At 47.0% G+C, this 24,587-nt stretch overlaps 1 protein-coding gene across 3 annotated transcripts in view; it reads left to right on the plus strand.

Moving 5' to 3' along the window:
* Positions 1–24,587, plus strand: part of AUTS2 (activator of transcription and developmental regulator AUTS2) — a 1,175,598-nt gene that overhangs the window by 1,075,226 nt on the left and 75,785 nt on the right. For all 3 annotated transcript variants that reach the window (XM_066382453.1, XM_066382455.1, XM_066382454.1), the window contains exon 6: positions 9,024–9,075. In XM_066382453.1, coding sequence (XP_066238550.1) covers positions 9,024–9,075 — 52 coding nt within the window. The remainder of the gene's footprint in view (positions 1–9,023; positions 9,076–24,587) is intronic.

A 24,587-nucleotide genomic window follows, 5' to 3' on the forward strand; every position in this document is an offset into this window, starting at 1 on the left:
TACCCAGTCACTTGTCAGGTGCCCCAGCTGCCCTGGCAGGCTGGGGAAATCTTAGCTATCTGGTCATCCTCTCTCATCATGTATCTATTAAGGACAGGCCGCCCAGGACTGGGCTGGGCGCACAACCTGTGAACACTTCCTAAGATGTGAACTAGATCCGCAAGATACTAGGTTCATAGAGAAGGTGTGTCACAGGGAATAGGCTGGCATTGTAGCCTCACAGACAGAGGCGAAGTGCTGGACCCCATCCCCAGGCACAGGTCTCTGTTCCTTCTACTGCTGCCATGTCCATAGTGTAGATAAAGACTCGCAAGGCATAGTCCTTGTGTAGGGGATTTAAAATCAAATTGAGCTTGACCTGTGATGGTGCAGTGGATAAAGCGTCGACCTGGAAATGCTGAGGTCACCGGTTCGAAACCCTGGGCTTGCCTAGTCAAGTCACATATGGGAGTTGATGCTTCCAGCTCCTCCCCCCTTCTCCCTCTCTCTGTCTCTCTCTCCTCTCTGTTTCTCTCTCCTCTCTAAAAATGAATAAATAAAATAAAAATAAATTTATAAAAAAAAATAATAAAATCAAATTGAGGTGATGGGTTTCCCACACAGAGAAAAGGTGCAAAAAACAAAACTTGCCTCTGTATCAGCGAGAAACCATGTTGAATCATAGCAAATCTGTAGGCCTTTTGTAAGAAGTTACAATGTACAATAATCGACCAAGAAGATCCATGTTACTCCCAGCCCTCAGCCTTATCATGTGACCCACGTCATGTAATATCCTGGTTCTGACCTAATCTGGAGAGATTGTTTGCAGTAATGCTTTCTAGGACAGACGGTACAAACCACTGTCACCACTTTTGGGGATTGTTGTCATTTTAATGTTCACTTGGGTATTTTTATTGTCACTGTGGTGGCTGTCATTGATAGAATCCAGGGGAAGGCATGGCCATGTTCATTGCTGCCATTCCAGAGCATACTTTTCTTTTGTTAAAGAATAGAAGTAAGAGTGTCATCTTTCAGCACAGTAGCCAACACACGTGTCCCACTTACTAAGTGCCAGGTGCCATTGCTGACACCAGCCCTCAGAGGTGCACGGACTGTCATCTCACTTCACAGATGAGGGAAAGGAGGCATGGAGAGTGAAGAGCTTTTCCCTCTGGCTCAGAAGTGACAGGGCCATACTGTCAACCAGATGTTGGTTCTTAACCTCTACTCAAAGAATAGGTAGAAATGTGTATTGTCAGTATGTGAGGAGCTTTAGAATTTGAAAAGCTCAGGCCTGCCTCCCAGAGACACAGAAATAACCCAGATGGGGGTGACAGCATTGAGGGGAGCCCCCCCCCCAGAGTCTGAGAGAGGACTCATGCTGTCACTCCCCTTTTATGGCCTTTTCAGACTACATAATTTAAAATATACAAACTTGAGGAAATTTTTGTAAAAGACTTCCTCTTCTTTTAAACCACCCCAAGAATCACCTGAAGTACATTCTATTTATGAGGGAGAAGGCCGTGATGTTAATGAACTTTTTCTATTTAAGATGCTCAACAGAAGACCAGCATTCGTAGGAAATATTTTACCAGAAAAATGTTTATAGTCTCAGTCTGGTAATTTATGATATAAATTGAATCAAACCTTATAGGTTAAGCTTTAAAACTCTGCCTTTTTAGATGGGTTTAGAAGAACTATCATTAGACATTAATCTGAGTTTAGATATATTTAGATATATTTTGAGATTGGAGGGAGATGACCCCATATATAATTTAGCATCTTTGTTTTTACTTTTAGCTGGTTAATCATAAACTTGGCTACTAAGCTTGTCAGTCAGATATAAAAAGTTGTTCTTCGTTCTGAAATAACTGATCTAACACTGGGAAGGCCGTTGAGTCCGTAGTCTTGCAATCTGCTTCTTGTTAGGGTCCCACTTTGTAAGACTTGTTCTCCTTAACCCTGGTTCAGAGACTGAAGGTGACGCCAACCCATTAGTGCTAGTATGTTAAACCCGAATGTTACAGACATTTGACTTCATCATCTTTAGATGAAAATTTCAGTAAAGAGAAGTGAAGTTTCTCAAGAAAAATAAATAAATGTTCTTGATTCTTGAAAGTCAGATCTTGGACCAGGTTATCCAGTCCCCCAGTGTGTGGGTTATCCTTTTTATTTATTTTTATTTTATTTTCTGTCTTCTTTCTCTGTACTTCTGATGCTGTCCTGGACCTATTCGTTTCCAATTTTAACATTGCTTCCCTCCCTTCCAGAAGGGCGGGACAGCAGAGCAACCAATCAGAATGCATTTATTCCCATGTCTGGTGAGAAGCTGAGAACGGAAGCAGAGTGGCAGTGGGGGGCTGTGGCGGGGGGGTGGGGGGCAGGCCAGGTACAAGGAGTGGGGAGACAGGTACTGAATGTGGGTGCGCAGAAGCCGTGTTCTGTGGGTTCTCTCTGGGCTTGCCTGTTGTCGTTTCTGCGTTCCTCCTAATTACAGATAATCAAAACGCAGGGACAACATGCAGATCTGTTCCAGGCTTTCCTCTGTGGTCTGATCCCTAATTATCAGAGATGACAGTCTAACGCAAGGCGTGCTCCGTGTCAGAAGCTGAAGGAAAGCACTTCCGAGGCTGAGTGGTGGTTTCGGTTGGCCATCTCTGTTGCCCTGTCCTTCCGTGCCTCTCTGTTTACCCTGAGGGGGGCCTGGCAGGAGCTCTGGCAGTTTCTTCCCCGTGATACTGATTTTATTAGAGCAGCAGACGAGAAAACCATCCCATTTTGATTGCTCCGAAAGAAACAACATTTTAATGTCTTTTCTTGAAAATTTAATGTTTGCCTTTGAGCTATCTGGGTTTTGCAAAAACAGCTTCAGAGCGAAGGCTGCCTAGCTGGAGGGCCTCAGCTGGTCTTAGTGACATCTGATAAGCCATAGGAAAATCCAACTCCTCGCTTCCACCTTCCCAGCACCTTTTCTTCTAACTTCTCTAGGGAGTGGAGAAAAATCTCTCTCTACTACCTATCTTTTCTTAAAAAGTTGTTTTGCAAAACAGCATGAAGCGTGCGACCAGTTGGGGAGGACATGAGGCTAGAGAGTAAGATCCTCTTTTCCCAGATTAGTTCTATTGGGAGGTTGCAGAAAAAGGAATGTGCCATACAGCCAGCACCCCCTTTCTTCCCTGTTGAGACATTTTTCAAGAGTGCCATGAAATCAAACGATGGCAGATGTTCAGCTTCAAAGAGGTGGGGAATGGGCCTTATGGCTTTAAACCAGTCTCCATGGCATTGGTGTGTGCTGCACGTCTCTCCTCAGCCAGGTTCCTCTCCTCTCCTCTCACCTTAGTCCAGGTAACAGTGGCGCTAGAAGGGAAATCAGGAACTGCAAGCCTCCCTCTCTTGTCCCTCCTCCCAGGTGTGGGTGCTCTACCCTAGAACCCTCCCAGTGTAATCTAGGCCTTGTCACCCTCTTTCCTTTGTGCTGGGAAAGTCACACGTTTTGTTTGCAGAGGATTTCCTGACCACCTTGGATGGCCTAGGGCCTCTTTGCTTGGAATCCTGAGTAAGGAGGCCAGAAGTCTGCAGAGGGGCTCCTAGGCTAGACAGGAGAGGGCTGGGTATGCCCTGGGCAGCATGAGATTTCAGGGGAAATCCACCAAAGGCCAGTTTGTGGTCATTGAGCGCCCTCTCCCCCCTTCCAGGGACTGCACTAAGGAACACATGGTGATAAATGTTAGAAAGATACTAATTGCTGCCCATGTAGTGAGGCTGTGGCATTGCTTTATTCCTTTCCCTACATCTGCTGGATGCCAAGGGAACCAATCAGCTCCAGTTTGTCAGTGGATATAAAGAATAAGGGGAGAGGGGATTTGTAAATTGCCAGTTCATGCACTCAATTATCCTTAAGATATAACAAACTTGCATTCAATTTTGGAACATGATGGGAATGAGCTTAGATTAAGACCTTTTCATTCTAATACTAGACTCTAAGCCCTCTCCCTTCCATTTTCAGCAATATACTTATTATTTTGTATTGAGCACCTACTACGTGCCAAGCGTTTCACATACATTACTTATTTGCCCAGAGAGCCTGCTCCGCGCAGACATGGTTGGCCTAATTGCAGTTCAATTCCAGGCTATGGGCCTAGTGGCTTTTCCCTGCCTGGGCGCAATATTGGAAGCCACAACTCTGGGGAGGGCGGAGGGCTTTGCAGTTCCCGCCATTCCCGTCCTCCAGGAAGGCGTCCTGGGGACCTAGGGCCCTGATCCGCAAGGGGAGCGACAGCTGTTGGTGTCGAGCCCAGGGACTGCGCCCTCACTGGGTGGACCCAGCGCCCTGCGAGAGGAGGAGCGGCAAGGGGCGGGGCACGCGGGGCGGGACGGAGGAGGGGCGGTGGCACCGGCAGCTCCGGCTCAGCGCGCCCGCCGCCGAGGAAGTCCCGCTCCGAGAGCTGTGAGCGACTGGAGGAGGCACGTTTGGTGGAGTCAGGGAGCGAAGTCCGGAGCCAGGAGCCCCGGTGCCGCCACCCCTTCCTAATACCGTTCAGCCAGGGAGCCTGCGGCGCTGGTGACTGTCGCTGATGGAGTTCACTTGAGCCGAGAGCCGGCGGGAGAGGCAGGCGCCCGCGAGCGGAGCGCGGGCAGGAGCCCAGCCAGCCTCGGGCGCTCCCCCGCCACCCTCTAGCTCCAGTCGGGAGGCGCCGTTGGCCTCGAGCAGCCCACCAGGCGCCCCAGCCACTGCAGCGTCCCCCGAGCCGCTCGCCGGTGAGATCAGCCAAAAATAAAGACTCCCGGAGCGTTCCCTTCCAGCGCGGCGGCGGCGGCGGCAGTGGCGGGACCAGGACCAGGCGGCTTGTGGTGCTGCTGGAGAGGCGGGCCCAGCAGTCTGGGAGCCCCCGGCTGCCGTCCGGGAGAAGCTGCCGCCACCGCCGCCGCCGCGGTGCGCCCTCCTCCTCCTCCTCCTCCCTCTCCCTCCTCCCTCCCTCCGCACATGGTCTCCTTTGTCCTGTCGCCGCTGCCGCCGCCTCGCTCTTAGCTCCGTGCGCCGAGGCCGCGGTTCCAGCCGCTCCTCGCCGCCTTGCCCGCCCGGGACGTTCCTCGGGTCCCCGCAGGGCCCCGCTGGCCCCGTGCGCTGCAGGAGCGGCCCGAAGGCAGCGGGCGAGCTCGGGCTGGGTGCACTCCCTCCCGCCGCCGCCCGGCGCCCGCCTGGCTCGGCCGCGCTTGGATGTGTGTGCGGCGCCGGCTCCCGGCCGCTCGAAGCTGTCGCTCCCCCCACGGATCTGGTTCGTGCATCCGCTTCAGACTTTCGCTAGGGCAGCAGGAGGGAGACTTGCGAACTGAGCCCAGTTGGAGTCGGGCGTTTTCTCTCCGTGTGTCTGGCTGGTTTTCCCTTGGTCTCTGACGATCCCCCATCGTGAACCCCGCTAAGGAACCCAGCCATGAACTTGGGGCTGACAGGACCGCTTAACCCTTTGCGACCAGGTAATGCAGCCCTGGGGCACAGCGCCCTCGCCCTCCGCCCGCGGTGGGAAGGGAGGCCGCCGATCGGGGTCTTTTGTTGCAGCGGCCGAACCCGAGGGCCGGGTGGCAGCGGCGGGCTCCTCGCGTCCAGCGTGTCCAGGCCCGCTCCGTCCTCCCCCTCCCTCCTGCTCTCCCTCCGCAGTCCTGGCGCCCGCCTTTGTACTTTCCTCCTCGCCGGCTCGGCTCGGCTCGGCTCCGCGGGGGAGCGGTGGCGCGGGCAGCGGGAGCTCGGCTGTGGGGCCCGGGGGCGGGAGACGCCCCATCGCCTCCCCCATCCGAGGGGCGCCGCCTGACCCGGGCCCGGGGCCTTGGTCGCTGCGGCCGGAGACCTTGGCGCTGGGCTCGCCGCGCAGTCCCCGCGCCCAGGTCGGAATCCTGGCCCGCACGCGGTGCCAACGGGAAGCGAAAGGAGATCTGGGCTCAGCAGTGCGGGAAAGAACTCTCGCTTAAGTTTCCAGGAGGTTTCTCTTTTTCTTGTTGAAAAGTCCCTCATACTGTGGGTGTGGAGGGTTGTCCCCAGGGCCTTCAGCGAAGGGAATTAAAGGTAGACCCCGAAGCGATGCGGCTGCGTCCCACCCCGTTCTGCACGGAAGGCTTTTATTCGTTTCCCTCATTCTCCGTGTTCCTTCCTCCAATCTGTTTGACTTATTTAACTTTTCTCTAAACAACTACGGCATCTAGTAATATTTTAGTATTGAAAAGCAAATCTGCGCCTTCCCCTAAGTAAAAGGCAACCAAAAAAAGCTTTTAGTTTTTTTTTTTGGTGGTCGATCTATATTTGTAGCCACGTAAAGAGCCCTCAATCCTCCAAAAGCTAGTGAGGGGAATGAAACGAAATGACGAACAAAATCTAAATGAAGCTCTTTGGCATGTAAAGATACCCCCACGTTGAAAAGCAGAGAAGCAAAAGCCACGTTTCCATTTGGCGGTCTTGATTAAAATATATCTATATCTAATCAAGCCAGGAAAACGATCCAAGTATTATAAGGAATTGAAGATATTTTCCTAAACACAGTGGAAAAAAAATGTCCCAAAGATGAAAACCCAAGGAGCCAAATAATTTGAACAAATGCTTTAAAAGTGTAAGCCGATTTTGGAAAGTTTATGGAGGAAAAGCAAAGAATTTTCTTGTAGTTTCCACTTAAGACTTTGGCTAAGAAGCTCTGTTCTGACTTTCAGGGCAGGAGACCGCCAGTTTTTAGCAACCTGAATGGGAGAGAAAAGGGATCCTAAGTCATTTTAAGATCAGCCATAGCCCCATTGCAATCATTTTCTTTTGGTGGTTTTTTCTGTGGCGGCCTTCCCCAGTTGGACGAGGCATCATTTCAGGCTTTGTGACACGTATCAGAAAATTAAAGGGCTTGAAAAGCTTTTATTAGAAGGTATACTCCTAAGCCTCTGTGAATGTCCTGTCACACTTACTTCCATCATAACTTACTGCTTGGTATCATAATGATCCTATCTATGTTTGCTTCAGACATAGGATTCCTTAACCACCTATTAAGAATACAGCATGGAGCCTAGTGGAGCTGACAAAGGTGGTAGCCCAAAGGGGAGGGTGTGTAAGACAACCAAAGGGCCTGTTCACATTCACCTACAGCTTCTGTCCTTTTCCATCTCTCTCTCTCTCTCTCTCTCTCTCTCTCTCTCACACACACACACACACACACAAGTGCAAATAAAAACTCGAGGAACCATTTTCTTTCTTTACCCATGCTTTTTTGCATTTAGGATGCAATTTGTTTTTATATTTATTTGAGTCGGTTTAGACTCATTGTAGTGATTTCCAAAATCTGCAAGGATTATTATTTCAGTCTGGTATAATGATTTCATTAACAGACTTTGTTTTTCTTTTAAAAAATCACCTGGAGTTCATTTTTTTAAGCCATGAATTTAACATAGCCATTCTAGTTAGAATCAAGAGATACCTTTTCATCGAAGAATAGTGAAATATTCTTACCTGTTTTTACCTGGGAAAATCACATTCCTACAAATCTCACTTAATGTAACAATTTAACAGCGCTATTTCTATAATTTTTGCTTTTATAATTTAGTCTTCTTGATCTGTGTAACGAATATCTTATTTTCCCCTCCATGTAATACTTTTTTGGAAGTTTATTTTTATTAAAAGATACTATGATGTACAATTTTTTTATTTAAGATGTCAGGAAGGCCTTTTGTGTATTTGTTTTTATTTCTGCAAAATAAGAGGAAAAATCTAGGATTTATTTTAAACTGTGTTTATAAACAGTTCACTGTTTTGCACGTACATTCATTTTTTTTTTTTTTTTCGTGATCTGTTAATCATCTGAACCACCCCTACAGTTGGGAAATTAGAAGAAAAATAAAGTAAAAAGTAGTCATAATAAAAATATTTTATGTCTTCCCGTATCACTTGCTTTGAGCACTAGAACGTGGTCCCCAGATGTACGCAGGAATATCTCATCTTCGTCAATGTAACGTGGAGAAATTAAATTGAGTATCTTCTTTGTCTCTAAAAGCCAGCCCCAAAGTCAGAGTATGTTCTACTTCGGATTTCCCCCTTCCTCTATTTTCTACATTTTTCTCTTATTTTTCAGCAGTCCATGCTTTGCTTTGTCAAACATACAATTCTTTACAGTGTGAAACATTAGTGATTTCTTACAAGGATTGAGGAGCCAAAACAGCATACATGTAACATAACTATAATAACTTTAAATATAGATCCATCTTCAGGTTATGTATTGAGGGAGCTTAATTTTTAATTTTTTTGAGTTCTGGAAATATTCAATGCTTCTGAAAATCAAAGTTTTTTCTTCCACACTGACTTCATGTTTTCCAGAATGTTAGTGTATAATTTAAATTGGCTGCACTCTTGCTGTTTAAACAGGCTTGTTTCACTTTCCTCAAGCCAGTATTATAATTAGCAGATATGATCTCTAGAAAATGGAAAGGAAATTGTGCTGATGGCATGTACAGTGTTGGGTTTGGGGACAGGTCAGCTTGCTTTAGTTTCAATACCAAGGTCAATCTGGTTACTACTTATAAGGGGAAGGGATCTTAGGGTCATCAGATGAATATTTAAAAATTAATTTTGGGGAGCAATAGACACTTTTTCGTGAGGAAAAGCTTAGCATTAAATAACAGGCATCTCAGGTTTGTAAAGGAAAAGGGAAAAACAGGCATGTCTGCAAATATAAAAACGTACCATTTCCAAAATAATGATCTGTCAACGAAATTGCAAAATCATTGTGTGAATGAGCTGAATTATTTTGTGTATCATCTCATAGAAATATGTTTTGCACAGATAATAAGTCTAATAAGGACACGTTTTTTTAAATCAGATTCTTTCCCCCAGCAAACAGCTGCACTGCAGGTCTCCCTCATGCAGTCAACTAGCACCACCTTATGGAGGATTGGGGAACATTGCTGCTTTCCCTGTTAGGCTTTTCCAAAATGCAGTCAATTGATTTCAAATAATAGTAATGATGATGATGACGACAATATTAATGAGAGTAATAACCTCTTTTTTCTCCTTTCTTATTTTTCAGGCATCAGATGCCAGCTCTGAAAAACTCTTCAATACTGTTATTGTAAACAAAGGTAAGACTCTAATTCTTAGCAATAACTCATGTATTTTTGTATTTGTATCATTGTCATTGCTTTGGAGAAAGGATAAAAAACAAGTCCTTTTTTTTTTTATGCTGGAACTACTAAGTTACTGTTTGGTGGTTTTGCTTGAGACAGACTCTGTATTCTTTTGTGATACATTAAAGACAGTTCATTTTAAAGAATACATTGAACCCTTACTTAAATTGATTTGACTGAGAAATCACTGCTATCTACGTGACTTTAATTTAATGTAGGAAGCTGTAATGGAGAATAATAGTTATCAAAATACCTTAACTTTATTGTTACTTATCGACTACCCGGCAGTCAGAGAACTATATATAAACAGCCGATTTGTACTGCAGACTAATAACCAGTGAATGTTTAGTATTCATAGTATTATGGTCATAAACCATGCCTCACTCTGCTGTGGGCTTTCTGTAAAGTTAATAAATGAACGAGAGGGCAAAATTTAAATATGTGCTATCCCATTAATTTCTTCCAAACCGCAGTATTGCGTTAGAGAGGCTAATGCTATAGCAGTACATTAAGGAAAAGCTTATCTTAAATCATCACCAGTAGGTTTCTGGACAGTTTTCATTTGTAGCAGTATTGTTGGAAATAATGAAGTTTAAGGGAGCGTCTAATCACGGGCTTTGCAAAGGTGTATGATTGAAAGGTATAAATTACAGAAACTGTTTCATCTGTTCGTCTCCATGGTAGAACCTGATACAAGTGATTGCATGATAATTGCTAAATGCAAGTGTGCTTTCTGTGGGAATCTGGTCGTGTTACACGGAAGAGCCTTGGCAGCTTGGGCGGAGTCGGGCCTTCATCAAATGAAATTCGAAACCACCCGAGCCCCTCCTTAGTTGCAGGGGCTAGCGTTATTTGCTAGCTGATTAGTAAAACATATTTTCAGGTGCAGTTACTTTGAGCTCCCAGATTATTTTAGAATTGGAACCAACTGCAGTTTTAAATAGTACATTATGTTTAGCGTTCCCTTGAGGTGTGAATGCTTATGTGATTGCTGTTACTTCAGGAATTATTGTCATAGTGAATTTTATCTTTTTTTATTGCATAATGGAGCCTTCCAGTTTTATATTTCATCATATTTTTGATGGACTGAAAGTTTGTGTAAATTTGTTAACCATAATGCTAAAAAGCCCAGTAAAAGAAGGCATGTGTCATTCACAGCATACAGTGCGCAGAGGTAAAAATACATAATTGTTTATTGCTCATTTTGATGAGGGAGAGGATTGGTAGACAGTGGTGTATCTATGTGAAAGGGGGTGGAGGGGAGAGGAGGAGGAGACTGAGATAGGCCAGGTCACTAAAAGGAGGTCTTCTGTATTTCAGTGACAACCTGCCTGTCCCTCGCAGGACCTCCAGCGCCCTGTGACTGTGTCTTTCTTTGGCCATTTTGCTATAAAGCTTTGCAGTGTGTTTCCCCATGCCGGGATCAGCCCTGGACTGAGAGTTGACTCTGGGACCTGCATTCAGGCCACCGCTGCCCCCACCAGGGTGGAAGGCTCTCTCAGGGCTGCTCTCTCTGGCCGGATGGGGAGTGATTGATGACAGGGAGGAGCACCTCTCTGCCTCTCCCCTCTGGCTTCTGCCCCCTCCCCCTGCCCTCCCTTTCCAATCAAACGTTTCCCACATTCTTATTTGTGTTTACTTACAGAGTGTGATTTGTGGCATCTATTTGGTTGTGAATAGTCACCCCCTGACAGGGTGCCTTTCTTCTGAGCTGCTTTTCTGGGGTGATTTAGTTGCCTTGAAAGGATTAAGGTTTCTTTGTGTACACTAAAATCAACATAGGCTTTTTCTGAGCTTTGCTTGGGAAACCATACACAAATAAGCATTTTAGTTGATGGCAGATTATTCCTTTGCCCCTTATTTCCATCAGAATGGTCTTTCTTTTCTCCTCCTGAGTTCCCCCTTAATGCCTTATGCTAATTCCTGTTGGTAACATGAATGACAAGGGACTGAATCAATGCAAATCCAGGTGCTGCAGACCAGACTGACTGGTGTCCAGCGCCCGCCCTCCTCCCTGGAGAGAAGGAGATTAAGGGGAGCAAGGAAGGGGGGCAAAGATGCGGACAGTTTTGTTAAGGGGATTAGCATTCAAACTGCTAAACTTCAGGAAAACAACTTCAAAAAGAGAGTCATTGTGTAGTGATAATGTCAACCGTGGCTCTGCGACAGGTGCAGAGAGCCTGCCAGTGCGCTTTTGGGTTTGGGTCTGTTTGTACTCCCGGTAGTGGCGCGGTGTTTACTGGGCGGATGGTTGACAAGGCCTTCAAGGAATTGTCAGCTTCGTGTACATCAAGTTCAAGTTCTCCTGCAAAGCAGCCTGCCTGCCTACAAGCCAGGTCCCCTGTCCCTGTCCAGTATTCTTAGCCAAGAGCAATAAAAAGCATTGTAAGAAAGGGCACATTTACACCAGGTAACAAACACTACTGGGAAAAATCTTCAAAGCCTCCGTGTATTGAACAGTGTAACAAGCATACAGGGAAGCTGACACATGTATTTCTACACCTCCAGATGTTTAAAGCTACATATCCCCTCTCCAGCTCGGGAGTTCCACAATGCTCTGGCCTTAGAGCAAGCCTGGCTTTAAGCTGCTGCTGAGCCCAGCGGCGGGCAGATTCGGGCCATAAAACTTCACCGTGGGAGGGCAGTGTTAATCTCACAACCTGATTGTGGCGGTGCCTTGGGGCGGGCGCAGTTTGCGTGTTGGGACGCTAGGGGTAAAGCTCCAGGCTGAAGCAGCAGGGGCCGTGGCTCCAGGCCCAGCAATCTGTGAGCTCGAATAAAACAGTTGAGCCTCTTTAGGTCAGAATTTTCAACCATAGCAAAGCCTCCCAGTCCCGGGCCTGGCGTCTCTGGTGGGGATGCTTTATAATACATATATATAGTTGGGAAGCAGAGAGAGGCTGAAACAGAGTGTACGGTACAATGAATGTGTTTTATATCACTTCTTCTGCCCATTGATTTTATGTTGACGCTCTCTGTGTTGTAGAGCGCATCCAATTTAATAGAGGACTAGTAAGACTTTTGTATTCAGGTGTTCCAAGTTGTTGCTTTTTTTTTTTTTCTGATGCCTTTTATTTCCCATTTCAAAACAAATTAATCAAGCACTGTGTGCTTGCATGTACCTGTGACATGCCCAGTGAGAACTGAGCGTATGGGAAGAGGTGGGAAGATGAGACTCCAAACTGCAGGATTTAGGCTCGTAGGCATAAAAAAAAAAAAAAAGGAGGATAGTTTAACTTGAATCAAGGTCATGGTTGCCTTATTTAATCTTATGTGTTTAAATGTTTACAGGATGTTCATGTGAATTTTATGAATCCTTCTGTCTCTGTGACTCAACCATCTGCCAAAGGAAAAAAAATTAATGTTCCCAGTGACACAGAGACACACAGAGAAGGACTGACTTCTTGTCTGTGTTTAGTTGGTTGAACTGTTCTAGGAGCAAGAGGGCTTGGACCCAAACTTCTGGAATATTTATCTGTCAAAGGGACTCTCCAGTCAGTTCAGTATGGCCAGCCAGGATGTGTTCCTCTTTCTTGCCTACTCTACCGGAGGGCTGACTTCTTGGTGGTTTTGCCACTTTGATATATAGACAGAGATGCAGAATATGAGTACTTTGCTGCCTGTGCCCATCCTGCCAAGGTAGTTCATCTCTTTGAAACTCTGAAATTGCTTCTGAATTGAGGAGGAGAGGAGGGAAGGGCAGCAGAGCAGCCCTGGCTGGGAGGAAGGAGGACGGTCCTCTCTGGAGCCCTCGGTTTCTCTGCCAGCCCAGGGGTGGATTCATGGTGTAGGTCCGGGGAAGAGGAGAGGCCCCTTCTCGCCAGAGACTCCTCTTGTCCTGGATCTGTCCTGCAGTCTGGGCAAGTGATAGATGAGAGGTGGCCGAGAAGCGTGTTTCTCACTGTGACTTTCTCACTCCGTCTTCTCCCTTCACCATTGCCTCCCACTGTGGCCGTGGGCCCTCCTGAGTGAGCTGTCAGGGAGTGGAGCTCGCGGCGTGGGCATCACTGCATGCCGAGGTGGGGATGAGCCAGGTAGGGAGGAAGCCCCCTGCAGGGCACACCCAGTGTGTGCCGAGCCTCGGACAGCAGAAGAGCAGTCGCCCACCTTCCTGGTCAGTCACGGAGAGTTCTGGTGAACACTCACCATGCTGAGTACCAGGTGGAACACTGGGGCCACCTTGAGCTCTCCCTGACCAGGACTGTTTTTCCATTTCCAGGTCCTCCGGGCCTACTGGTGGACACACCTGGCATCTTCTTGGTGTCATTTTGCACTGAGACACAGATGAGGTCAGCACCTTTAGGTTAGTGTGGCTTTCAGTATTTTTTGACAATATGGTTTTATCAGCAGTGTATAGACAGAAAACCTGCTTTAAAAAATTGTTTGAGACCAGATGAGGGACATGTTACTAGAGGTATACCTGCTTGGTGTGGTGGGGTTCAGTAACTGGGTACCTAATAAAGTTCTTTAATGGAGATGATCTCACCTCGTTCATTAGGTTTGGATATGAAGGAGAAACTCCTTGGTTTGGTGACCAAAAAGTTAAGTTATATTACCAGCAGGGTCACATTGACTTAAGAAAACCCTTCCCCTAAAATAATCCTGTGATTTTTATATAAGTGAAAATGATGCAGTTGTTGACTACAGGATGGCTTTCTTTTATTTATTTTTTTTAATTTAGATTTTAACATTCAATCATAATGAACATGTAGAAACTGCTCAACAGTTCCTTGCAGTGTCCTTGGTTTAGCTGGGAGGGGGCCTAACAAGGGAAGCATTCCTAGTGTGTGGAGGAGCCCATTCCAGCCTCTGTCCATTACTTGAGGTTTTGTGATGTCTTAAATCCTAGATAAGGGGAAGTTAGACTACTAGGCATTCTTTAGTTTTCTTTCTCACCGACCTTTTTTTTTTTTTTTTTTGTACTTTTCAAAGCAGTTGGGGAAGGGGGCTCTTTAAGAGATAGAGACGTCTGGTGTGTAGAGAATTAAATACTATTGAAGGGTAATTGGTGCTTGATGGGAGACAAAGGAGCTATGAGTAGTGGAGTGTCTCCTCCTACCCTGCACTGCAAATAGCATGCAATCAGCTCCTTTTGTTATGGAAATTGACCTTCCTATAGAAGCCAGACTTTTATGTACAGAATTGGTTGTATGGAATTATTCCTTGAGAATTCTTGGAAGCAGATGCCTTGTACTGTATGAAACCGCCAGCAAGGGTCTAAAAATATTCCATGATGTGAAAAAGTGTTTCCCTCTGGATTATTTTTTCTTCAGCTGCTACCTGGTCTTCCCCTGACCTCATGGGTGAGTATGGCGGGGAAATCCTGGGGTCAATACTGGATCCCATCACTGGAGTATTAGTGAAGAGGGTGGAAGATTTTCCCAACAATCAAATTGATCTTGATAGGTTCTTTGGAGTTGAACCTTTACCGTGGTGGCACTTTTCTGGGTAAACTTTTGACCAGATCAACTGGAGCCATTTACAGTGTAGCCAGTTCCTTCCTTTTAGTTGGATAAGCCACATTATTTTGTTTACTTTTGAGCCCAGTAGCAAAAGCTCTTCACTGGTTCTGTTGAATGACTGCTGCTGTTCTCTGAAAGACTTTTCTCCAAGCTTGGCGATATTAGCTAAAAGAGCTTGAATATTGACCAGCCCCTCTCTTCAGTTCATTCATATCCAGGGATTTGTTTGATTAAACAAAATGAGTTAACATTTGGTTGTCTCAGATAGTAACACGCAGTCATCAGAGACAGCTGGAATTAAAAACAAACAAACAAACAAAAAACCCAAAAAAACAAAACATTAAATGAGTTCTGGAGAGTCTTTAATGGGACCTGTTCAATGACAAAGGGCCTTGTCACTGGGAGTACTTTGGGCCCCAGGCAGCGAGAGTTTCCTCATGGAGGAAGCCCATGGCTATCCCGTGGCCTCTGGACTATTTCTACTTTCTGACAACGGCAGAAAAATGTTGTTTTCTCTGAAAGTGTATGTTTATTTAACTAGGTTTCTTTTTTGCTTCACAATCTGGATTCCATTCAGTCAGTTACCACTCCAATTAACTAACAATTATTTAACATTAACAGTAATTACAGACGCCAGTTAAGCGCCTACAGATGTCAACTGTTAGCTTTGTACCTAATCACTCAATGAAATGGAGAAAGTTCAACAAACATCAATTAGCCGAGCAATTAGTATGAGTTAGGAAGGAGCATGTTATCATGTGTGAGCTGATTCGATTTATTTTATTTTGGCAGTAAAACACACACAGGCGAGCAGCAGTGCGTTCCTCCGATAAGATAAACTCTATTGTTTTGCAGCTTACATAACAATGCTCTGCTTCCCTGTGTGTAAGTCAAATATACTCTTGCCTGGAATTTATTTAACAGGCAAAATTTGTCTCGGTTACTCAGAAAGCCCAGCAATGTTCAGTCTCAGGAAGCAACTTTGGTGAATTATAAGTCCGGGGAAGATGCTGTCAAAGGAAATGTCAGAAAACCTCAGCAGAGGAATGATTGATCCCCCCACAAGTAATCTCCCCGTGCCGTTTGGGTTTTTACCGGTTTATTCCTGAGCCTGTGGCGGAGCTGGTGCAGCAGTGATTTTATTAATTTCATGGTGCCTGAACTTTTGCTCAGCTGTCTTTGATTTAGCCTGGGGCAACCATCAAAGTGTTTTACCACTTGCTTAGTCTGTGCTTTCAAAAAGTAGAAATGGCTGTCTTGTTAAAGACCCACTTGGTGAATTCACCAAAGGGATTTTTGGCCGGAAGTCAGAGGTTCTGTGCTGGCCGCCTGTACCCCACCCCCATCCCCACCCCCACCCCCATCCCCACCCCCACCCCCATGGACTTGACTTCCATTGCCGGCCGGTGAGTGTGCCTGGGCTGGGAGAGTGCGTTCTAAGGCCTGATTGTGCAGTGTGGCCCAGACATTGGGATTTGGAGGGTCGTTTTACCTCTTAATGGAAAGCTGGCCGTAAGTGGCTGTGCCTCTAATTCTCCTCCTAGAAATGGTTTCTTACCAACTCCTGAACAGTGGATAGGAGTGGAAGGGACTGGTCGTTTGTGGGGTGCTCCATCAGTTCCCTGGGATGTTGTATGGAGATTTTTCCATTTGAGCAAGCCTCTCAACTACTCCAAGAGCTGAAAAACGAATGTTGCTCCACTGGTATAGCCTAGGTGAAGAGCCACCATGCCCCATGTGCACTCCGACTGTGAGCCTTTTACAAGTATTCAGTAGTACAGCAAACAGTGGGCCATCATGGCTGGTTCTTGAGAAGTGTGTTTGCCCTTCTACAGCAATTAATAGAGTGTCTGTTCACCTGCTTTTGCACACTATGCTGCAGAGGTTCATGGCCACAAAGGTGTCATGTTAGATGTCAGCCATGGACCAGCTGTAGGTCTTCTTGTCTTTACTCTGGGGCCTAAGTTGAAAGAGCAGCCCGCATCCTGGTAGTTATCTTGGTCGAGGGAAAAGAGCAGAATCAGAACCAGAGAATGTCTCTTAATGTTTCCGCCGAAGTGTGGTAGATGACATTTCCAACCATCTCATTGGCCAGAACAGGGTCCTAGGGCTTTTCCTGAAGAATTTGATGTTCCCTGGAGGTTGGGAGGAACTTCTTCCTGATGGTGGATGGTCTCACCCAGGACTTCCGCATCCCAGATGGTCCACCGATGCGGCCTGACCCGTCGTGGTCACTGCATTGCCTCTGAGCTCCACTTCGGGCATTTCTGCCGTTCTACTAATCTTCCAGCAAGACGCTATTTCTCCATGCTTCTCCTCTCCATCCCTGTGCCTGCAGCCGCAGGTGGACTGATCTTCCATCTTCAGCCAGATTTTATTAGGAGTGACTTAGGATTTTCAAACGGGAGCATTTCCTTAGCAACCACTGACACAGGCGTGAGGCGGAATGCCACACGGAGGCGGGAGGGGGACCTGCTAATAAGGAGTAGTGTTCTGTGGGTGCACAAATCCTCTCTGACCCTCGTAAACCTTGTCTTATAAAGGAAGAGGTTGAGAGCACATTATTGCTTCTCTAAGAGTCCTTTTGAAGAGGGAAGTGTCTCAAGTGTGCCTGTTAATAGACTGATGTGGGAGGCGGTTATATTTGGACGCCTTTAAAAGCCACTTGGAAAACATTTCCCCCCTCTTATCTCTCACCTTTCACATCTCTCAGCAGAGTAACACTAAAACCTAATTTTAGTCAAGATTACATCATTTTCTCATTATCTGTTTATAGCCGGGAAAGGCTTTTCCATAGTAAAGTTCTCCCTGAAAGCCCAACCGTGTGATTCCTCTTGTTTCATATCCATTTCGGGTGTTCCAAGTGTGGCCTGTCCTCTGCTGGGCTTCTGAGGATGATCTCTTCAAGTTCTCTTCTTGACTCAAACTTTCTCCTTAAACTTTAGTTGGACAAGAAGTCTTCTGAAATCAGATTTGTCACCTGTTAAGTGAATGGCATCAATGTGTGTTTCGTGTATTCTTTCTTTTATGTATTTATATATATTATTTATTTTTTTTAGAGAGAGGAGAGAAACAGAGAGAAGGGGGGAGGAGCAGGAAGCATCAACTCCCATATGCCTTAACCAGGTAAACCCAGGGTTTTGAACAGGCGACCTCAGTGTTCCAGGTCGACGCTTTATCCACTGCGCCACCACAAGTCAGGCCTCCGTGGATTCCTTCGATTGGCCTAAAGTGGAAGCTGTGTTGAAATTATTCTCTCATTCAGCAAATATTAAGCCCTGAGTATGGAACAACAGGCTCAGGAGATCCCACAGTGAACAAATCACACCAAACCTACAACCAGAAGCGTGAGGGTTTAAACGTATTTTGAAATTTGGAAAGAGACTTTTTACATGGTGTAATGGGGGAAAAAGTCACTAATTTTTTATTTCTAATGGCCTTAAGACTTGGAGAAAAGCTGATCTAAGGGGAGCCCCTGATAGGTTGGTCAGCAAACCAGAGAATTAGACCACCACTCAGAAGGCTGCCAAAGAGGTCACCATCTCTGAGAGCTGCAGACTTTGTCGACATGTGCTCACTGTTAGACTGAAACGTACCTCTCTGAGCTTGCCATCTGAAAAACTGGTGCTTTTGCTGAATTAGTTAATTAAACTGATGAAAAGATTGGGGAGCGCTGTGAAGTTCTGTGTCATGCCTATCAATAACCCCCGTGCCCATTTTATTTTTTCATGTTTCCTCAGTTAGATGCGGTTGCCTTAAATGTTTTGTTAGATTGGCATCCTGCAAGGAGGTGATGGGATGTGTTCACAGTAAGCACTGCTTTTAGTCGTGGAAGGTCCAGGCTCACGTCTGAGCGGGGCAGCTGGGAACCACTAGCAGACTGCCCCATTGGACTTGTTTTTCTGTCTGGCAACGTGAGACAGTGGGACAGGCTCCAAAATCCATGAAGGTCAAAGGCCACAGATTGCTTTTGAGTGTTCTAGGTCCCTTTAGAGCGTGTGCGGAGGGCATACGTTTTCCTAGACAGCCGCAGATAAGATGGTGAACACTTGCTTTGCGGAGGAGTGGTGCCCCGAAGCCAGTGCTGAACTTGACTTACATCCTGAACTTGTGAGCGAGGTCAGGGCTGTGTGAACCTCTCTCCTCTCCAGGCGACTCCATCTCTGTAAGAAAGGTCTCAGAGGTAAGAGGGGGCTGAGTCTCGGCCGTGTGGGGAGAGGGAGAGAATGAATGAGGTCCTACAATCTGAATACAAGCTGTTAGGTATTAACCTCTGGATTAAGAGTAACAAGCCAGAGTCCTTCTTTGCTAGTCTGCATGTTAAGAGGTGTTTTATCTGCTTAATAAATGTTTATAAAAATCTCACTGTATAAGGAACTGAGAGGCGGGTTCCTTTGTGCTTGGCTTCAGCGGAATGACTGACCACTTCCTGGGCAGGGATTGTTACAGGTTAGAGGATGGCAGGGGCCAGGGGTCAGATACTGAGGACAAAGCCCTGGTTGATAGCACCCAGGGGCCAGCTGCCAGGCAGCTTCTTTTTCTATGGAGTGACTCATGTTACCAATGTGAATTGAAATGAGGCTTGGATGGACCATTCTAGATAATCTAAGGAATGTCACCACCTGGCCATCCATCTTGAGCTGTCAGTGGACGTGTACAGCAAGCAATTCATCAGAGCTCTGCTGCTTCCAGAGTTAATCTAGGCCTTCTTGACTGAAGCAATCTTACGTCCCGCTTTTCTTTTGCCAGAGGTGATGGTAATAGCGACTTCATTGTCGCAAGACTGCACTCGCTGTTCGCTGGATTCCAGCTCTGCTCACACTCAGCCTTCTCGTATCTGTTGGGGAAAGGTTTGTTTTCAGAGAAAAAAACAAAACAAACAAAAAAACTACTTTGGGTATCTTGGCGTCTCCCAAGAGGTGGCACAAACTAGACTTGTGAATGGTCAAGGAGGAGCCAGGTTCATTGTATTGCTCCCGAATTCATCATGTGTTACTGGGGAGAACCGGGTGTGTCTGGGCCGGCCCCCTCTCTCTCTGAGATGGGTAACTGCAGAAGGGAAGGCCATCACTGCTGAGACACGAGCAGCGCAGGGACAGATTCCTGGCTCAGGTGCAGGGGCGTGGCTGCTGTGTGCTCTGGTCGAATACTGTAAACCAGTGGTCCCCAACCTTTTCTGGGCCACGGACCGGTTTAATGTCAGAAAATATTTTCACGGACCGGCCTTTAGGGTGGGACGGATAAATGTATCACGTGACCGAGACAAGCGTCAAGAGTGAGTCTTAGACGGATGTAACAGAGGGAATCTGGTCATTTTATAAAAATAAAACATCGTTCAGACTTAAATATAAATAAAACGGAAATAATGTAAGTTATTTATTCTTTCTCTGCGGACCGGTACCGGTCCGCGGCCCGGGGGTTGGGGACCACTGCTGTAAACGACCTTTTGTGCGCTTGCTATTTTGCGGTTGGCTATAGGGGCACGTTGCCATGTTGCCCTGTGTCAAGGCCTCTTCCAAGATGGCAGGCGTCAAGTTGATTTGACTTCAACTCCCGCGGGAAGTAGAAACTCCTGACTTGCTCAGGCAGGCAGGGGGTACCTGGTTAGAGGACGTCACCGGCCATAGGTGATTGCTCTGTGCCCGAATGACCCTGCCCCCCTCGTCCCCGGGTGGCCGGGCCTCACTGCCCACCAGAGCGCACCTGGGTCGGTCTGGCACCCGGGCCATGCCCCTCATCTTGTCAGGGCCCCTGGTGCAGGCAGGACAGACAGATAGCTCCTCCATCCCCTCCTTCCGAGTGAGCTCCAGCACCAACTTGAAAACTGCCTACTCTCAGGGATTTTTTTTTTTTTTTTTTGGCATTTAGAAAGTTCAGGCTGACTTTCTGAGCCTTCTCAGCATCTTGCCAGGTATCTTATCTTATTCAAATATCCTAATTGCTACTCCGGCTTCTCAGCTGCACATCACCCGAGCACCTAACTGACAAAATAGACCTGCACCTGAGGGCCTCATTATGCTCTCCGCCCGTGCACCGGGCCAAAAATACCTCCGCAGTACCTGCTCGACATCCTGGGCTTCCAAGTGACAAACAAATAATTGGGTGAAACAAACCCTGGGCGCCGAGCAGCTGCCACCGGTGTCGCAGCACAGAGGAGTCCGCGGCAATAACAGTCACGCGCTGCCTGCTTCGTGTCAGAGCAGATCTTTGAACAGTGGGTTGTGCTGACACCGGAGAATGACAGCCTTGGAAATGGCATGCTAGTTACTGCTGCAAGTGAGGCCTCTCATGTAGACCGTGACAAGCAGCTGTCATTTCCGTGCAGGTGAACAACTGACATCCGGGAGCGGGGCGGGCGGGGGCGGGGAGCCGTGTTTGGCAGGCAGGTAAGGCCGAACCGTGGAGAGAGGAATCTCCAGCGTCGGCGCCCTTTGGCACTGTGGCGGAAGCTGACTTTAACACGCGCACACAGACGCGTGCACAAACACACGGCTCCCATCTTTAGTTTCTAGAGCTCGTCTTGAGACACGGCAGCACACGGGTGATGTCAGCTTTCTGAGGATAGGGAGGAGGACCGCGGCCATGCCGCCAGGCCAGCGCCCAAGCCGCGCGGGCTTCAAGAATTCACGTCAAGAATTCTGCAGTTCAACCCTGAGTCCTCCTCATCTTCTTGTTGTGTCATGGGGTTTGGTTTCCAGGGACAGTGTTTAGTTGTAGCGGAAAAGGCCGAGTCTTTGTTAATAGGCACTCACTCACCATGGACAGGGATGGCTCAGTGGGGATGCAGGTGCAGGACTGGGTCAGGACCAGTGGTTCTCACAGTGTGGTCCCTGGACCAGCAGGGTCAGCAGCCCCTGAGGAGCTGCTAGATGTGCAGAATCTGTCGGATCAGAAACTCAGGGGGTGGGGCCCAGCACACTGTTCTGAGCAAGCCTTCCAGGTGGTTCGGCTGCAGGTGAGCGCTGGTCTAGATGCAAGGAAGAACATTTGGACAGTCAGGTTTTTGTAAATGCTCAGGTGATACACAGATCACATGGTGAAACCCAGACGCTTATCATCCAGGGAGTAGGTCTGTTCATTGTTGGGTGGCCTTTTTATTTATTTATTTATTTTTGATATCAGGCGCACCGGATCTGTTGAAAGTGACACTGTGGGCCTACCACAGGACTCAGTTGTCCTCTTGTTATGGATTTCCAGTCCTTCCACTCTCTGCAGCCTGGTCCACAGGCTGACGTACGTCTCGGGGGCTGGCAGATGCTAGGCCTATATCTGGGGCTGTATTATAAAGTGCAACTATCTGATCTAAACGGAGTTTGGAACTATGACCTTGGACCAGTGTTACACTATAACCAGCTGAGCTAACTTGCTCAACCGCTTCTCAAAGACAAACTGTTCTGTTTAGTTCCTGGTTGGCAGATGCTGCCTCCTGAATGTCTGCTTGCCGTCTGTGTGAAGGGTTACCACAACACAAAACCCACACCCACGGAGCAAGTGTGCTGTGATTACCAGTAACTGTTGTGCAACCAAAGGACTGTATAGATGCCTCATTAGACTGCGTCAGCCAGGATTGCAACAATAATGGACAGCAATGTTTTAAAATATTTTTCTCTTCTGTGCAAAAGATTACAAAGAGCTAAGGCTATAAAATTATACCTAAATTGGGTTTTTCCAAAAAGTGCAATGGCCTAAGAGGTTTCAGAAAGTCACTTGAATATTAAAGCTTTTTTCTTAGGTGTCCTTCAATAATAGGCCTCCCCCCCCAACTTGAGCCTGCATCAAAATGATCCGGGGGGCTTGTTCAGACACAGATTGCTGGGTCCTACCACCAGACTTTCTGATTCAGTGGGTCTTAGATGAGGCTCAAGGACTTGCATTTCTAATGAGTAACCAGGCGATGCTGATGCCTCTGGTCCCAGGGCACGTTTTGGGATTCAGGTGTGTCAGAGCTTTCCAGATAGATAGATAGATAGATAGATAGATGATAGATAGATTTATTTTTACAGAGACAGAGAGAGAGTTAGAGAGAGGGATAGATAGGGACAGACAGACAGGAACGGAGAGAGATGAGAAGCATCAATCATCAGTTTTTCATTGCGGCACCTTAGTTGTTCATTGATTGCTTGCTCATATGTGCCTTGACTGTGGGGCTACAGCAGACCTGGTAACCCCTTGCTCAAGCCAGTGACCTTGGGCTCAAGCTGGTGAGCTTTGCTTAAACCAGGTGAGCCCGTGCTCAAGCTGGCGACCTCGGGGTCTCGAACCTGGGTCCTCTGCATCCCAGTCCGATGCTCCATCCACTGCGCCACTGCCTGGTCAGGCAAAGCTTTCCAGATTTAAATGCCTTTTCCGATTGGGAACTGCTGAATTGAGAAGCGGCTCAAAGTCTTAATTAATATGTCTTGACATACAAAATGAAATTTACACATGAAAGTAAATTCAGTGTCTTCATGGTTCCATAGCAGGAAGTTTTTTAAAAACATGAAAATTGACCAACTTGATTAGACAGAACACTCGCATGAACCCTCGTGTGTGCCCGTTACCCAGATTCATATTTGTTGGGGTTTTGCCACAGCTGTACATATTTATAGAAGAGAGGATAGGTAGGGTGATAGCTATTCTCTTTCCTTCATAGCGCATTTTAAAGGCTGTCAGGCACCGTGTCATTCCACTCCTGCACCCCTCACTGTACATCTGGGTGTTTTTTAAAGCTCATTCCTACATAACCACATTCTGTTATGACAGTCTGACACAACATACAGTAATTCCTCGGTATCACCTAATACCCATCCATAATCCCATCTCCTTGATTGCCTCGCAAGTGTCATTCTACACTATCTAGCTACACCCCAGGGCGACGGGTTACTTGTCTTAGCGGAGGGTGTTCCACCCTCTCCCCAGCCGCCCATTCTCTTCAAGTCAGTGACTTGTTGCGGAAACCAGGTCAGCCGTTTTGAAGCCGGTTCCACCTCCTGGAAGCCCTTGTGGTGTCGTTCAGCTTAGTCCTCTGTCCTTCACATTTCCTGAGATGACAAGCCCTAGAGCCTCGACTCAATTCAGGCTAGGCTTTTTGGCGAGAAAGCACCATCAGGGGTCCCCAAACTTTTTACACAGGGGGCCAGTTCAGTGTCCCTCAGACCGTTGGGGGGCCGCCACATACAGTGCTCCTCTCACTGACCACCAGTGAAAGAGGTGCCTCTTTCCGGAAGTGCGGCGGGAGCTGTATAAATGGTTTCAGGGGGCCACATGCAGCCCGCGAGCCGTAGTTTGGGGATGCCTGAATTATAGACCTTGCAGAGAGCTTTCTGCCGCCTCATGTTTTGGGTACCCATAGTGCCTGGCGGTCTTGGTTTTACTGATGCCAAGACTGACTGATCGGTCAGTCCATTCAGGCTGGCAGCCTGATACCTGCATTGTCGACTTCCTCGTCAACGTGCGTCTAACAGTTCCATCCACTGAGGCTAGCTGCCTGATCCAGTATTTCATCAGAAATGACAAAAAGGTGACCCTTCTACCGTCCCTCCACATTTATTGACTGAGAGAAATTCTTCCATGCAATAGAGCTTTCCCCTCCTCACCTAGAGCTCTTTGGTTACCCTCAAATATCATCAAGGGGAAAGCAGGGTAAGTGTTCACAGTTCTTTGCTTTCGGTTGCAAGTGAGCAGACCAAGAAGTTGGCACCCTTCCAGGAATTATTACTGTGTGTGGACCCTTCTCTGCATTTTTCTCACGTTTGGGCTAACCCATGTTTTTAATTTTTTGAACCCTTTTTGAGCCTTGGTTTGTGTTTATCAACGAAAGGGACAAAATTTCTAAAAAGAAGGATGCCGTCTGAAAGAACAACATCGAATGAGGGGAGACACACCCGCGGGTGTGAATTTAAAATCATACCTGTGCTCTACAGCTCTGCTCAAGTGCCGCATCCTCCAGGAAGTCCTCCCACCTTCCCAAGGTGTGAACACACCCTGCACGCCGCCCTTCTTACTGGCGCTGTAGATGCTTCTGTC

This window comes from Saccopteryx leptura, chromosome 4 (assembly GCF_036850995.1).
Source record: "Saccopteryx leptura isolate mSacLep1 chromosome 4, mSacLep1_pri_phased_curated, whole genome shotgun sequence".
Classification (NCBI taxonomy): domain Eukaryota; kingdom Metazoa; phylum Chordata; class Mammalia; order Chiroptera; family Emballonuridae; genus Saccopteryx; species Saccopteryx leptura.